At 56.9% G+C, this 14857-nt stretch overlaps 1 protein-coding gene across 4 annotated transcripts in view; it reads left to right on the top strand.

Moving 5' to 3' along the window:
* TMEM131 (transmembrane protein 131) overlaps nucleotides 1-11174 on the top strand; it is a 90649-nt gene extending 79475 nt beyond the window's left edge. For 3 of the 4 annotated variants that reach the window (XM_029083209.2, XM_029083211.2, XM_029083212.2), the window contains 9 exons: nucleotides 524-654; nucleotides 2044-2168; nucleotides 2353-2511; nucleotides 3516-3681; nucleotides 5014-5135; nucleotides 5233-5329; nucleotides 5977-6074; nucleotides 8152-8318; nucleotides 10691-11174. In XM_029083209.2, the coding sequence (XP_028939042.1) occupies nucleotides 524-654; nucleotides 2044-2168; nucleotides 2353-2511; nucleotides 3516-3681; nucleotides 5014-5135; nucleotides 5233-5329; nucleotides 5977-6074; nucleotides 8152-8318; nucleotides 10691-10966 (1341 nt within the window). In that variant the 3' untranslated portion in view covers nucleotides 10967-11174. The remainder of the gene's footprint in view (nucleotides 1-523; nucleotides 655-2043; nucleotides 2169-2352; nucleotides 2512-3515; nucleotides 3682-5013; nucleotides 5136-5232; nucleotides 5330-5976; nucleotides 6075-8151; nucleotides 8319-10690) is intronic. The other variant, XM_029083210.2, reaches the window with a different exon arrangement.
* The last annotated feature ends 3683 nt before the right edge of the window (nucleotides 11175-14857 follow it).

Raw genomic sequence — 14857 nt, 5'->3', positions numbered from 1 at the left:
CCGAGAAAGCCAGGACCGTAGGCTTTAGAGGCCGAAGGGTGTTGGTGTTGCCAATTGTGAAGGGAAGGTTAGGCGGTGGAGAGGATTTGGGAGGGAAACTGAGACGGTCAGTCGTGGACACTGAGCCTGAAATGCCGCCTGGGAGTCAGAAGGTCTTGGCTTCTAATCCCGGCTCTGCCACTTGGCTGCTACGTGACCTCGAACGAATCACTTCACTTCTCTGGGCTTCGGTTACTTCATCTGTAAAATGGGGATTGAGACTGGGAGCCCCACGTGGGACAGGGACGGTGTCTAACCCAATTGGCATGCACCCACCCCAGCGCTCAGTACAGCGCCTGGTACATAGTCAGCGCTTAAAAAATGCCATGATTTTTATTTCAGAGGGAAGAAAAGCAGTTGGCAGTCGTCCTCCCACCTCAGGCCTCCTGGACATGGTCCCTCTCCCCTGGCTGCGGTAAAGACCACCTGAAATGTCGGTTTTAATGGACGCTTATCAGATCATTCTCTACAAACTGTCTTGCAGGATGCCGAGAAGCAGAAGGGGAAACAAGCCATGCCGGAAAAACTCGAAGGCGAAACGTTTCAAGTAAAGCAGAAAAGCAAAAAGCTCGTTGCCAACGTCAAGAAAGAAACCCCCGGCGACATAAAGTCCAGGTGAGCATCGGGAACGGCCTTTTCCGACAGAGAAGAGGGCAGAGTAAAAGGTCAGCGCCCGAGAGGCCGGAGCCATCGATCATTCCTGGCTCGGCGCCCCCGGACTGGCCAGGAAAGTGCAACAGAAGGCGGGGTGAAATTTCTGGCGCTGGGGGCCTAGTGCCCTGAACTCTGTTTTGGGAAGATTTTCCGTGACGTCCGTCTTTCGGGAAGAACTTGGGATATACTGAAGCTGAACGGACTCCGGAGTGAACAATAATAATAATAATAATAACGATAGTCATGTTGGTTAAGCCCTGGCTGTGTACTAAACGCTGGGGCTGATATTAGGTATTCAAGTCAGATTGACCCCCACGGGGGGCTCGCAGTCTAAACAGGGAGAGCATACGGGGGTTTGATCCTCATCTTAGAAATAAGGAAGCTGAGGCACAGAAGTTAAGTAACTTGTCCAAGGTCAGCCAGCAGGCAAGCGGCAAAGCCGGGATTAGAACAGAACCCAGGCCTCCGGACTCCTCGTCCTGTACATTTTCCACTAGGTCTCACTGCTGTCAATTCCAGGTCTCGTTTCCCCACTTCTTGAGCCACCTGCAAGGGCCAGGCGTATTGTGGGTAGAGGGCAGAAGGTGGAAATGAAGAATGGAAAAATCTAAGAAGTTCGAGCGAGACCTCTGGACCCTGGAAATATCTTCCCTTTTCAGAGTTCCACGTGTAGTCATCCAGAGAGCTCTTTCACTTGTTTTTTGCGCGACAGTTACAGGAAGGAAGTTTTTATTCCTAAAAGTGCAGGCTCACAGATAAGGTGCCCTTTATCTTTGACGCTCTTGTGCCCCCGAGTGTAGGATAATCAGATCCCACCAGCCTCTTTCAGTTGCCTCTTCTGTGTCCAGTCAGAAATAGTGGTGGAGTCCTTGAGGGATCAGGGATTTCCCTCAACTTAAAAGCATGATCGTTTAGCCATATAAAGCCAAGAGGTTGGCTGTGGAAGTTGAATGCTGTGACAGTTTGTTTCCATCCTTTATTTCCTTTACCACGCCCCAGGGATGGAAAAGAGCTCTGTCCCTTCCAATTTTGTAGAAGGTCACCCATCCCCTTTTTGTCTCTTTTTGGGTTTAAACCGAGCGACTAGATCAACTAAATCTCATGCGGCGCGGTAGGGAGATTTAAACCTCGACTTAGCACCATCTGTAACGGAGCGAAAATACTTGATTGGCCTTTGCGGTGTTGGCGTTACATTAAAAGAGAAAGTTCCGGGTATTCCACTAGACAGACTGCCTTCCAGCCTGGTGTTTAAACAGAAACACGTGTCCCATATGGAGATATGGGCTATTTCAAGTCAGATGAAACTTCCGTCGCGCCAGCCTGAATCCGTTTCGCTTGTCTCCGTTTCAGTTCTCTGGAACTCCCTTATACCCCCCCATTGGAAGGCAAACAACGCAAAAACTTCTCGGCCAAGATTCCACTTCAGCACGTACTGTCAGGCGGATCGAAATCGCGGAATCCCCAGAAAGCACGAGGTATCGTCTCTCTCGAGGTCCTTCCGAACTGGGGATGTCTGTTAAAGGGGAGCTTTGGAAACAGTTGGGACGGGGAGGCTGCGGGTCTGGACCCGGGAAGGTGGAGGTGTAATACGTTGAGCGTGTGTCTGTGTGGGTCTCCGCTGCACGTCAGTGTGCTAATGGTCACTTGACTCCCGTGCAGGTCAGAGTAAATCATCGGTGGACAACAGGCCGCCAGCACTTCCGAAATTTCTTCCCAGTAGTTCTGCTCAGGAACTCGGCAATACCAGCAGCTCGGAAGGAGAAAAGGACTCTCCCCCACCAGAGTGGGATTCGGTGCCAATTCCTAATGCCGGCAGCTGTGAGTACCCAGACTTCCCTAGCTCGGTGTCGGGGACCTCAGTGGCATTTTAAAACCCCCCAAAATAAGATGGAAAGTTTGCTTTCACTGTACTCCCTGGTGTTACATATACAGGAGCGAATCAAAAATCGACCCACTGCCCACAGATCTCATTATCCTGCGGTCCAGAACTGTATTCTGAAACAGTTGCAGTCTAAAGTCATGTATTTGTGGTCCTCCGCTGCTGGGATACAACTGCACAGCAACTTGAGATGAGAAACAGTTTGTAATGACAGTTTGAGACGGGGTTTTGTGCAAGTTTCTTAAATTTGATTTCGTCGATTTTTTAAAAGTGGCATTTGTTAAGCCAGGCGGCGGCCTGAGTGTTGTAATCCGGTTGGCCCCGGTCCCTGTCCGGGGAGCTCACAGTCTCGGTCCCCATTTACAGGCGAGGGAACTGAGGCCGAGGCACAGAGGAGTCAGGTGACCCGCCCGAGGTCACGCAGCCGATGGGTCGGCAGAGCGGGGATTCGAATCCGAGTCCTCTGACTCCCAGGCCCGTGCTCTTTCTAGTAGGCCACGCTGCTGCCCGGCTTCGGTTTTCCGATCCGGGGAAGGTGGAGGAGGATAGTGGGAGGGGACGGCGCCGAGGGGGCGGGGTGGAGGTCAGACTCCTCCCCACGGGTTTGGGAAGAGCGGTGGTGATCGTGCAGCAGCAGAAAGACCAGTGGATGCCTTGCCCAGAGCTATCCCACCCGCTTGGCTCTCTCGGCTCCTTCAGCCGAGAGACACAGCTTAAGCCCGCGCCTCGGCCGGTAACCCTCTCTGTGTAACCGGGGCGCGGCGCGGGGTCTCCCCGGTGCTTTTAAAAGCCGCGGAAACGCAGGTGCGTTACAAACCCCCCTCGGTGGGGCCCAAGAAACCGAGCTTCGGGGTGCTCGTGCCCGGGACCTCCCAAGCGAGTACCCGCCTGTCGAATCCGGTGCCGAACCTCTGAATGAACCCGGCCTCTTTGGATCTCCTAGCTACCGATAGCCTTTACAAACTGTCTCTGCAAACCCACAACGCAGACCTCTTCTTGAAACAACAGCAGACCTCACCAACCACTGCCTCTCCGTCTCCACCCCCCGCGCCTTTCCCCTTCGGACTCCGGGGGACCTACAGCAATATCGTCAACAGCGGCTCTGGCAAGTAAGTTGCAACGTCCCCTGCCCGATCGCACACTCAGAGACCCGTCGGCCCTCTGGGTAACTGGAAGGCGGTTTGGAGACGCACCTCCTAGGCGTCCGGACGATTTTACTCAGGGGACAGCTGAAACGTTTAGGCCGGTTTTCTCGGCCACTGAAATACGAAGGAGCGGGTTCGTGATCCCCCTTTTACGGATGAGGAAACCGAGGCCCAGAGGAGTGAAGCGACTCGCCCGAGGCCACGCGGCAGACGGCAGAGCCGGGTTTAGAACCCGGGTCCCGCCGACTCCCGGGCCCGTGCCGCACCCGTTACGCCACGCCGCTTCTCGGGGTCAGGTTGGCTTTCCAGAATCACGAGGCGGGCCGGAGTGGTTTTACACCACGTCCTTGCACCAGAGTTCCCCGGGGCGGCAGCTGAGGCTCGGTATGTAGAAGCCGTTCCCTCGGGGGGCTGGGCGGACAGAAAGGACGACGACGCAGAAAGGGTTTGGATCAGGTCCCGGACCGGAAGGTCACCGGGGAGAGAGCCGAGGGATGTATCGAGAGCGTTTCGGGGTTTATATTTGTTGATTTTCGTGGGGAGAGAGGGAAACGGTCCTCCCTGTCCGTATGGGGGGTAGTCACGGAGTCAGTCTTGGGTTAGTTACGGCGTCGGCGTCTCACGGGCTGGCCCCGGCCCGGACTAGGTGAAGCAGTCCGTGCCGCTACTCGTGTTCAATCCAGCCGTCCCCCGCTGGATGGGAATACCGCCTCGGTTTTGGCCACTCTTTCCGGCTCTTGGGAACGTTTACTATCCTACGGCAAACGGTACTCGTGTAGCATTCTCTCACCTAACGCTGTTTTCAAAGAGATAATCAAGACTACTTAATGGGGTTTTTCAGTCCTTACTGGGCTTCCAAAGTGATTTAACATATATGAAGCGCGTTTATTTCAGAACCTCAAATCGTTACCGAAGGAGGTGGATTTTTATGGTATTTCAGTGCCCGCTTTGCGCCCGGCCCGGTTCTAAACCCCGGATTCGATCCGAGGCAGTCAGGGCGGGGCTGGCCTCTCCCCCGCCCTTGTAACTAGCCCCGACGTCAGAAACCATCTCAGGCGTGGCCTAAAACCCCCAAGGTCCCAAGGTGAACACGGTCAGCCTGTCCCCAACCCGCGCCGGCCAGCGACCCCGAGGCCCGGCCTCAGGCCTGCCTCGGCGCGACTGGCTTTTAGGCGCGCGGCCGTTCTGCTCCGCTGCCTGTGCGGGTGACCGGATCCTTTCTGACATGCACGTTGGCTCCCGGAGCGGGTAGTGCCACTGAACCGAGATTGAACTTGTGTTCCTTTTGTTTTCAAGCGAACCTAAAAGCAAACCACCTACTAGTAGCAAGCACAGGTTGGCGAAGGCGGCCTCTCTCCCCGGCAGAAACGGCAATCCGACGTTCGCTGCCGTCGCCGCGGGCTACGACAGGAGCCCGGGTGAGCGGTGGAATCGAGGCGGGGGCCGGGTGGCCGTGGTCTGGCTTCGGTCCCCCGGGAGCCGTAAAGCGACTTGCTCGGTCTGTCTCGATCGCAGGTGGCAGCGGACTAGCCAAGATTTCTCCAAATAAAAGCGTTCTTTCCGGCAACGGCAGCATTTCCCACCCACCCGTTGACCCCGACTGCTCGGACAGGTATGCTCGCTCCCTTTCGGATGTAGTCCGGAGTCGTGTTCCTCTCGTGTCCTTCAACCCTTGATCCGCCTCTCCGGAATAACGAGGACTCCTGTGCGCCAGTCAAGGTGCCAGGGGCTTGAATCCGTTTTTCCTCCTCCTCCCCCGTTGCCCAGTTCTGCCCCTGCCCTGGATTCCAGCAGCAGTTGGGGGGGTTGGGTGGCAAAGGGGCCTCAGTTTCTCCCCCACTCGCCAAGTGGGGCGGGAAGGAGGACAAAGTGACGGTACCGAGGAGAGGAGGAGCCCGTGCCTCAGGAAGGTCGTGGGATCGTGAGAATGGGGCTTTCCCGTTCCGTGAACCTTCCTCACCGCGCCCTTGGCCCAGAAGCCCTGGGAATCAGGGCATTTCTAGAAATCCGTAGGCCGGAAGGCCTGAGGGAGGAAAATGTTCTTCACCTGCTCCGCTGCGATGATCTTTGCCAGCCGAGCTGCCCGTTGCGGTGATCTGACGCCGCTTCCTCGGTCTCTCTCCTTCGTGCTCCCGTCCTCGTCTGGTACTTGAGAGATCAGCTGGTCGGCGGGTGGGTTGTTCGCGAGTCCTGGACTCGTCACTGGGCTTAACTGAAGAAAGCATCGCTAACGATTCCACGTCTTTCTGTCCCATTTAGCCCTGGCTCGTGGAACGCCGGCAACGCCTCGAACGACCCCGACTTGGCACCCCTCAACTCATTCTCCGCTTTTGGGAATTCCTTTAATCTGACGGGAGGTGAGCGTCCGCCGGTACAGCCGTCGTTCATCCGGGTGGACGGGGGAGTGGGTTGGGAAGCGGGAAGCCGACGGGGTCGCCCCACGCGACGGGCAGGAAAGCAGTTAGGCGACTGGGTTCGAGGGAGAAGGGTTCTGGGTTGACTCGTTTCGGAGAGCGCCGCCGCTGGGGCGAGGGGAAGGTATCCATCGGTGGTATTTATGGAGCGCTTACTACGTGCAGAGCGCCGAGCTGAGTGCTTGGGAGAGTACAGTGTGACCGCGGGCAAGTCGCTTCACTTCTCTGTGCCTCGGTTCCCTCGTCTGTCAAATGGGGATTGACTGTGAGCCTCACGTGGGACGACCCGATGACCCTGCATCTCCCCCAGCGCTTAGAACAGTGCTCGGCACATACGAAGCGCTTAACGAATACCAACATTATTATTATTATCACAGTACAACCGAGGGAACGCATTCGTTCCCTGCCCACAGTCGAGCTTAGCGTCGCCGTGTCCAGATTAAGGAGCCAGTGGGTGAGCTCGCTCGCTCGCTAGCAGAGCCGGGAAACAGGCCTGGAAAGCTAGCACCGTTGAGGACGCCCGGATCTCGTGCGGAGGTCAGGGAAAGGGGTCCCTCTCTTGCTGGAGCCAGAAAGCTCAGAGAACCGGGGGGGGCGGGGGGGGGGGCGGGTTTCACTCCTGAGAGCGCTGTGCTGGAACAAAAGCTCTTTCCCAGTAGCCATTTCCTCGGAAGAGCCTCAAACTGCAACTGGTAGGCTGCATTCTAGACTGTAAGCTCGCCGTGGGCAGGGAATGAGTCTGCTTAATAATGTTGGTGTTTGTTAAGCGCTCACTATGTGCAGAGCACCGTTCTAAGCGCCGGGGGAGATGCGGGGTCATCAGGTTGTCGCCCGTGGGGCTCACGGTTTGAATCCCCATCTTACGGATGCTTAGTGTTATATCGTACTCTCCCAAGTGCTCCGTCGGGTGCCGCGCGCACAGGTAGTGCTCGATAAATGCGGTGGTAACCGAATGAACGAATCGACCTATCATCTGGGCAGTGGGAGGATTTTAGCGCACGTAATTAAACAGAGGGGTTTTTTCCCTACCACTTTAGGCAATACCCCCTCCTCCCAGTTGAATAACGATAATAGTGGTATGAGTTAAGCGCTTACTGTATGCCGGGCACCGTACTAAGCACTGGGGTGAATACAAGGAAATCGGGTCGGGCGCAGTCCCTGACCTACGTGGGGCTCACGCTGTCAATCGCCATTTTACAGATGAGGTAACGGAGGCCCAGAGAAGTTAAGCGACGCGTCCCAGGGCGCCCAGCAGAGAGGTGGCGGAGCCAGGGTTAGAACCCGTGACCTCTGACTCCCAAGCCCGTGCTCTAACCGCTCCAGAGTGCTGCTTCTCCTAAAGCCAGGGTCTAGACCTAAGCCGAATTAAGGGCTCGTGAAGGGAGACCGGCCCCCCGGCCCCCCGACTCACGGGCCCAGGATGGGGCAGACCCTCTTCACACCTAGAGGAAGTCTTTCCTCGCAGACGGTGCGGAAGGGAGCGTGGGTCACCCACCGATCTTTCCAGCCTCGCCTCCGGGGTGGGTTTCACCTCTCCGACCGAAAGCCTCTTCCTCGAAAATGCAGGACGGGTCGGGGGAACCTGGAACCGAGTGCCTCTTGGAAATAGTAACGGTGCTCATTTGGCTTACCGCGTGCGGGGAGCGTCGTACGGGGCCGACCGGGAGAGACTGTGCGGGTGGGAATCAGACACGGTCCCTATCCCTCGCGGGGACTCACCGTCTGAGGAAAAGGGCCCCGTGAACTCGGGTCTGGGGAGTCCGGGGTCGAGGGAGATGGAAGAGGCCCTGGTTAGCGTCCCTCTTTGCCCCGAACCGCGTACCCCCTCAGGGAGAAGGATTGGGTTGGAGCTCAACGTGAATCTCTCGGGCCCAGGCGTAGCCTTCGGCGGCTCAGGGGGCGTCGGTCGCTCCGAGCGTCCCGCGGCTGGCCCCCCTCGGCCTTCTCCTCGGAAACTCCCCTTCCTTCCCTTCGCCTTGAGAATCCCGCAACTTGACTGTGTCGCTCGGTCCTTCTCCAGAGGTGTTTAGCAAGCTGGGACTGTCCCGATCCGCCTATGGCCAGGACCCCCTGAGAAGCTGGAGCGACTCCGGCGCCAGCTCGTCCTCCTACCTGTGGACCCCGACCGCCGCAGATCCGGCCCCTTCTTGGCCGACGAGCTCGGGTGCTCCGGCCCACCCGACGTCGGTGAGTGATTTTTTTGTTGTTGTCGTTGTCAAGCACTTACAATATGTCAAACCCCGTTCTGAACGCTGGGGTGGATCCAAGTTAAGAAAGTGGGACCCGGGCCCTGTCTCGCGTGGGGCTCCCAGTCTAGGAGGGAGAATGGGTATCCCTGCTTGCGACCGTGCTGGAAAGCAGCGTGGCGTAGCGGCCAGAGCCCCGGCCTGGGGGTCGGAGGGTCACGGGTTCTAATCCCGGCTCCGTCCCTTGTCCGCTGTGTGACCTGGGGCGAGTCACTTGACTTGTCTGGGCCTCGGTTACCTCATCCGTCAAATAGGGATCGAGACTGTGCGTCCCATGTGGGACAGGGACCGTGTCCAATCCGTTTTGCCTGAATCCACCCCAGGGCTTTTAGTCCAGTCCCTGGCACGTAGTTAAGCGCTAAACAAATACCGTCATTATTACTGTTGTTATCCCCATTTGACAGTTGAGGAAACCGAAGCCCGGAGAAGCGCGGCGTCTCGCCCGGGGTCTGTTCGGCAAGCACTCGGCAGAGCCGGGTTTAGAACCCCAGGTCCTCCGGACTCCCAGTCCCGCGCTCTTGCCTCTAGGCCCCGCCGCGGCGGTCTGGAAACTCCGGTTTGCCAGCGGGGCCGGAGGTCCCCTTTTGGCCGAAATGCGGGCCGTGGTCTGAGCGGTCACTTAGATGCCAACTCCCCCTGCGGCGAAGGCTGGCAGGTCTCACGCCGGAGCGCGGTGGGTGAGATGCCGGCTCGTTTGTAAGGCGGAAAGCAGAGTCGGGGGTGGCCAGAGAGGTTGGCTCGTGACCCGGGTGCCCTTGTGAGACTTGGGGAGGGTAGAAGAAAAGCCTTCAGGGGAAAGATCCGGCTGCTTGTCCCAGGCTTAAAAACCTCAGGCAGGAGACCTCAGGTTTTCCAGCTTTGGGTACAGGGGGTCAAACATCAGCTCTTACATCTGCCCTCATCAGCCAGGCAAGATCGTCCTCGGCGGTGGTAATTATCGAGAGCACACTAAAGTAGCCGAAGGGTTCGGTCGGTTGTATTTATTGAGCACTTAGGGTGTGCAGAGTGCTGTACCGAGCACTTGGTAGAGTACAACCTAACAAACAGACGATATTCCACAACGAGCTCACAGCCCAGAGGGATCAGGGGGACGGTTGGATGTTGGGGTTCAGCCCTTTGGCAGCAGACTGGGTTTCTCCCAGTTGCGCTCCTCCTCTCCGGCGGGGCTGTTCCGCGCTTCCTTTGTGACGCCCCCTCAGCCTCCTGAAACTCTCTCACCTCGAAGCGCGCTGCCAGCCGAGGTCACGAGGGACGACATCGCTCGCTTCTAGTAAATCACCCGGTCGCTCGGGCTCCGTAGTTGGAACCACCGGCGTGGGTCGGGCGCTTCGGGATGGACGGCGGAAAAGCCGCACGGTCCCCGCCAGACTGTAAATTTGGTGTGGGCAGCCGACGTGTCCGTTTACTGTCACGTTGGACTCTCCCAAGTGCTGCGTACAGCGCTCTGCACCCGGTAAGCGTTCAGTAAATGCGATTGACTGTGAGGATGTCACCTTAGGACTCTCGGAGTCATCGGTCACCGCTGGTGTTCACCAAGCGCTTCCCTCGTGCAGAACGTTGTCCGAAGCACTTGGGAGAGTTCACTAGAGTACGTCGACGTGATCCCCGTGCTCAAGGACCTTTACCGTATAGGGGCAGAGACAGGCGTTAGAATAAATGGCGGGAAAGGGAAGCCACAGAGTCAATCAGTGGTACTTACGGAGCCCTTACTAGGTGCAGAGCACTGTTCTGAGCGCTTGGGAGAGTACAGTACCACAGAATTCGGGATACTTTCCCTGCCCGGGATGAACTTCCAGGGGATACGTACGCAAGGGCTGTGGGGGTAGGATAAGGAGCGAGCTGCCCGGTGGGTACGGTAAGTAGGCAGGACAGATGGGATGGGGAGGCGAGAGATTGACAGTAATAATAATGACAGTAATAGTGGTATAAAGGGCTCACCCTGTGCCAGGCAGTATACTGAGCGCAGCGGTCGATAACGGTCCCCGTCCCACACAGGGCCCGCAGTCTTAATCCCCCATTTCAGAGCTGAGGTAACTGAGGCCCAGAGAAGCGAAGCCACTTCCCCGAGATCGCACAGCAGACGAGTGGCGGAGCCGGGATCAGAACCCAGCTCCTGGCCCGGGCTCTGTCCGGTAGGCCACGTCCGTCTCGCCTGGTAACCGTCCCTCCCTTGCGAGCCCCGTAGCCGCCCTAAGCGGGATTCCCTTCCCCTCGGCCAGCCGGGATCCCACCAGCGTCCGCGGTCCCGTCTGCGGTTCCCCCGGCCAGCGGTCCCGCGGCCCGCCCGGATGTAACGCCGTCTGTCTCCCGCAGTTGCTCCTGGGCAGCCCCAACGGACTCTGGGCCACCGCCACTCCGTTCGGCAGCTCCATCTGGTCGAGTTCCCTTCCTTTCGCCACTCCGGCCAACGCGCTGTCGGGCGTCCCCCTCATGGGCGGCGAGAGCGCGGCCCCGTCGCCGCCCGCCCCGGCGGGCGCCGACCCGGCGGACGGCCTGGGCCAGGCCTACAACCCGTGGCAGGTGTGGGGCCCCGTTGCCCGACGGAGCTCCGATCCCTGGTCCAACCCGCCCTACACTCCGGAGAAGTAAAAAAAAAATCCGACGACCCCGCCTTCTCTCCCCATCTCCCCCGCTGCCCCCCGAAAGGGATCCCCTCACCGAGCCGGGAGCGCTCGGGGCCGGCGGCCGTCCCCCTCCTCGACTTGGCCGACCTGGGGGGGCTCTGTCCGGCGGCGGCCGTTAGTCCCGGCGGCCTCTCGGTTCCCTCATCTCTGGCACTTGTCTTCCGTTCCCCCCCCCCCCCCCCCCCGCCGGCTGTTCGCACGCAAATTTGGCCTTCCCGACTTAAGGAGATACGTCGGAGATCGGATGCCCCGGCGTCACGCCGTTTTATTCAATTGCCAGGTTTGGTTTTTAAGAAATCGTTTCTTTCCCAGTATTATGCACCGAAATCTAATTTAAAGAAATCTATGGGCGCTTTTGTGCCGAGAGTATTTTTTTAAAGCGAGGCTGTCTTTGTTTCAGAGCGGGTGACGCAGATGTAAGGCAAACTTTAAGAAACAAAATCAGACGACCGTAAAAGCATTCTGTTGTCAAGGCGGAGTCATTCTCTGAGCTGTTTGTACTTGAGGTCTGTGTCATTTGTAAACCTGAATTCATTTTAAAGTTATTGGAAATGCATAACCGAGTCTTGACCGCAAGATCCTTTGCGTATTTCGTATTAAAACACGTTTGTGTTGTACTTTGAAATAAACGGATGCTTTTTTTCCAGGGTCTCTGTTCTGCGGTTTTAAATGAGGTGTGGAAGGTCCCGACGCGGTCCTTCGGGTTTAGTTTTGAGGAAGCCAGCGCGGACCCCGGAGAACGAACCGCTCTGGGGGAATTCCGGGGACGGGAAGGAGTTGGGCGCCGTCTCGTCTGCTGGTCGTGGGCTTAGGAGGGAAGAGGAGGATTCTCTTCTAGCCGACACGGTGGCGTTTAGAGACCTTCCGATACTAAGAACAGTGGCATTTAAGTGCTTACTAGGTGCCAGGCAGCGTTCTGAGCGCTGGGGTAGTTACAGGGTAAGCAGGTCGGACGTAGGGAAGCAGGGAAGCAGCGTGGCTCAGGGGAAAGAGCCCGGGCTTCGGAGTCAGAGGTCACGGGTTCGACCCCCGGCTCTGCCACCTGTCAGCTGTGGGACCGTGGGCGAGTCGCTTCACTTCTCCGGGCCTCAGTTCCCTCATCTGTAAAATAGGGATTAACCGTGAGCCTCACGTGGGACGACCCGATCACCCTGCATCTCCCCCAGCGCTTAGAACGGTGCTCGGCACGTGGTAAGCGCTTAACGAATGCCAACGTGCAGTTCCTGTCCCACAGTAGGGCTCCCGGTCTCGGTCCCCGCTGCACAGATGAGGGAACCGAGGTCCGGAGCAGTGAAGTGACGCGCCCCAGGTCGCACAGCAGACGGGTGGAGGAGCCTGGGTTAGAACCCAGATCCTCCCGACGCCCAGGCCCTGCTCTGTCCCACAGGCCACGTGCTTTACTACTTCGACTACCTCTGTCACCGTTACGGAAATACCAGTTAGCCCTTTTCTAATATGGGACTAGGTACCAAACCCTCTGTTCCACCAGAGACACGGTAGGGTCTACTATGATGGGCGACTTACACGGAGGAGAGGATCTGGGAGGGGATATGAGGAGTTCCGGGCGCAGAAGGGATAAACTGTGACGACGCTTCCGCGCTCGATTAAGCACCCGCTCCCCCACGACCCACACCCTTCGCAGCCACGCCACCTCGGGCTTGTCGAGCCGTTCGAACGGTCGTATTTATCGAGCACTTACCGGGTGTGCAGAGGACGGTACTAAGCGCTTGGGAGAGTGCAGTCTCAGCACTGCCGCTTACGGTACCTAGGGGGACCTCCGGCTCACGCAGTAAGGCACGATCCCGGAACCAGGAGTTCCTCCGACCACGGGGATGATCAGCACTGAGGCTCGCCGCCTCAGACCTCCGCCGGGATGGCCGACGACGGGCTATCCGGATTCTGCACGGCGAGCTGGAGGGAGGAGGGAGGAAACGTTCTCAAGGGGTTGGAATGGGTCGGAAGTTCGGCCGCTTAGACGCGGCGGGATGGTGCGATAGCCCAAGCTACAGGACGTCTGTCACCGGGTGACGGCCGGAGTGGAGCGGCACCAAGCGCCGAGGCGTGATTGCCCCGTAAGACGAAATCCCCCGTCCATCACGTCTCCGTCCTCGAGGATCTCCCGGTGAAACTCTTCAGAATCCCGGAAGTCGTCTAACTGGCCTCTATCTCCCTTTCCTCTCCTCTAACTCCCCCGCCCGCTGTCTCTGTCTCTCACGGGCTTTCATATGATCGTGTCTTCTTGACATCTCCCAGACTTAGGGCCTGGGAAAGGGAATTCCCTGGCTTGAAGTCTTGTGCTGGAACCTCCTGGTTCCCAACTCAGTCCAGAGAGGCCCACGCGGACACCGACCCCTGAGACGCTCCCAGACTCGCACTGGACTGTTTTGACCTTGCCCTCCCTACCCTGCCAAGACCCTCTTTCACCTGAACATATGACAGTTGCTTGAGGCTCTTTCTCTACTCCTCCTATGTGACACCCAGTGAGGAGGGACGTGTATCGTTTCCAGACTGGCGAGGGGCCGTGATCCAGAACCTCGGTGCTGCTAGTGGAAGTAGAATAGCAGATGTCGATGGAAACGCTTACAATGTTTCTGCCGTCCCTCTCTGTTTTGTTTTTTAATGGTAAGTGCCAGGCACTGGATTAAACACGAGGGTAGATGCAGATCTATCAAGTTGGACACGGTGCCTGCCCCTCTGGAGCTCACGATCTTAATCCCCATTTTACAGATGAGGGAACTGAGGCACAGAGACACGAAGGGACTTGCCCAAGTTCACACAGAGGAGAGGCGGAGCCGGGATCTAGAACCCGAGTCCTGACTCTCGGGCCCCTGCTCTGTCCACTAGGCACACTGCTTCTCTGTTTCTTCTATTACTACATGAAAATGCTGGTATTCGTTAAGCGCTTACTCTGTGCAGAGCGCTGTTCTGTGCGCTGGGGGAGGTACAGGGGAATCGGGTCGCCCCACGTGAGGCTCACGGTTAATCCCCATTTTCCAGATGAGGGAACTGAGGCCCAGAGAAATGAAGTGACTCGCCCACGGTCCCACAGCTGACAAGTGGCAGAGCCGGGAGTCGAACCCGTGACCTCTGCCACCGGAGCCCAGGCTCTTTCCACTGAGCCACGCTGCCTCAAATCATACTAAATCATAGTCTGCTGTTAGTTTTGCAGTTTTTCATGTTGACAGGTAGTCCGATCTGCACGCCATATATACTCCTCAATTGAAACTCTATTCCAGCGCAGACGTTCTACCTTGTGGGTCGGCGGATCGGAAGTGCCAACGTAAATATGTTAAATATTTGAAAAGATCATACTCATTTTCCTTGGTGAATGAGGTAACTGTTGGCAAGTGTTCGATGCAAGAGAATTGTTATTTTCAAACCGCTGCTTCTGAGGCGATATGAATCTTAGTTATTTTCTAATTGTAGAAGAAAGCAGTTTCCGTATCCTTCACTCGAACGTATTTATTAAGCGCTTACTGTGTGCAGAGCGCTGTATTAAGCGCTTGGGAAAGCACAGAACGACAAACAGTGACATTCCGTGCTCACAACGAGCTCACCGTCTAGAAGGGGGGAGGCGGTCATCAATACAACTAAATAAAATTACAGATATATACGTAAGTGCTTTTTGTACCTTTGCGAACTGTGTTACGATAATATCGGCAACATCAGAAAGAAGGACCTATGAGAAAACATGAGAAATCCTGTTGAAACAGAAATTTTGAGGGAAATACAAATATGTGAAGTCAAAGAATGAGCTGCCATCTGCTTTCCTAAATAAAGCCCCAGACCTCTTTTTAGACGTTTGAGCTCATCTGAAACAAATAAATATTTATCAGAACGGACAGAGGCAAGCCAA

Source organism: Ornithorhynchus anatinus, chromosome 18 (assembly GCF_004115215.2).
Source record: "Ornithorhynchus anatinus isolate Pmale09 chromosome 18, mOrnAna1.pri.v4, whole genome shotgun sequence".
Classification (NCBI taxonomy): Eukaryota; Metazoa; Chordata; class Mammalia; order Monotremata; family Ornithorhynchidae; genus Ornithorhynchus; species Ornithorhynchus anatinus.
The sequence above is the reverse complement of the archived record's forward strand: the minus strand, read 5'-3'. Positions and strand labels throughout refer to the sequence as shown.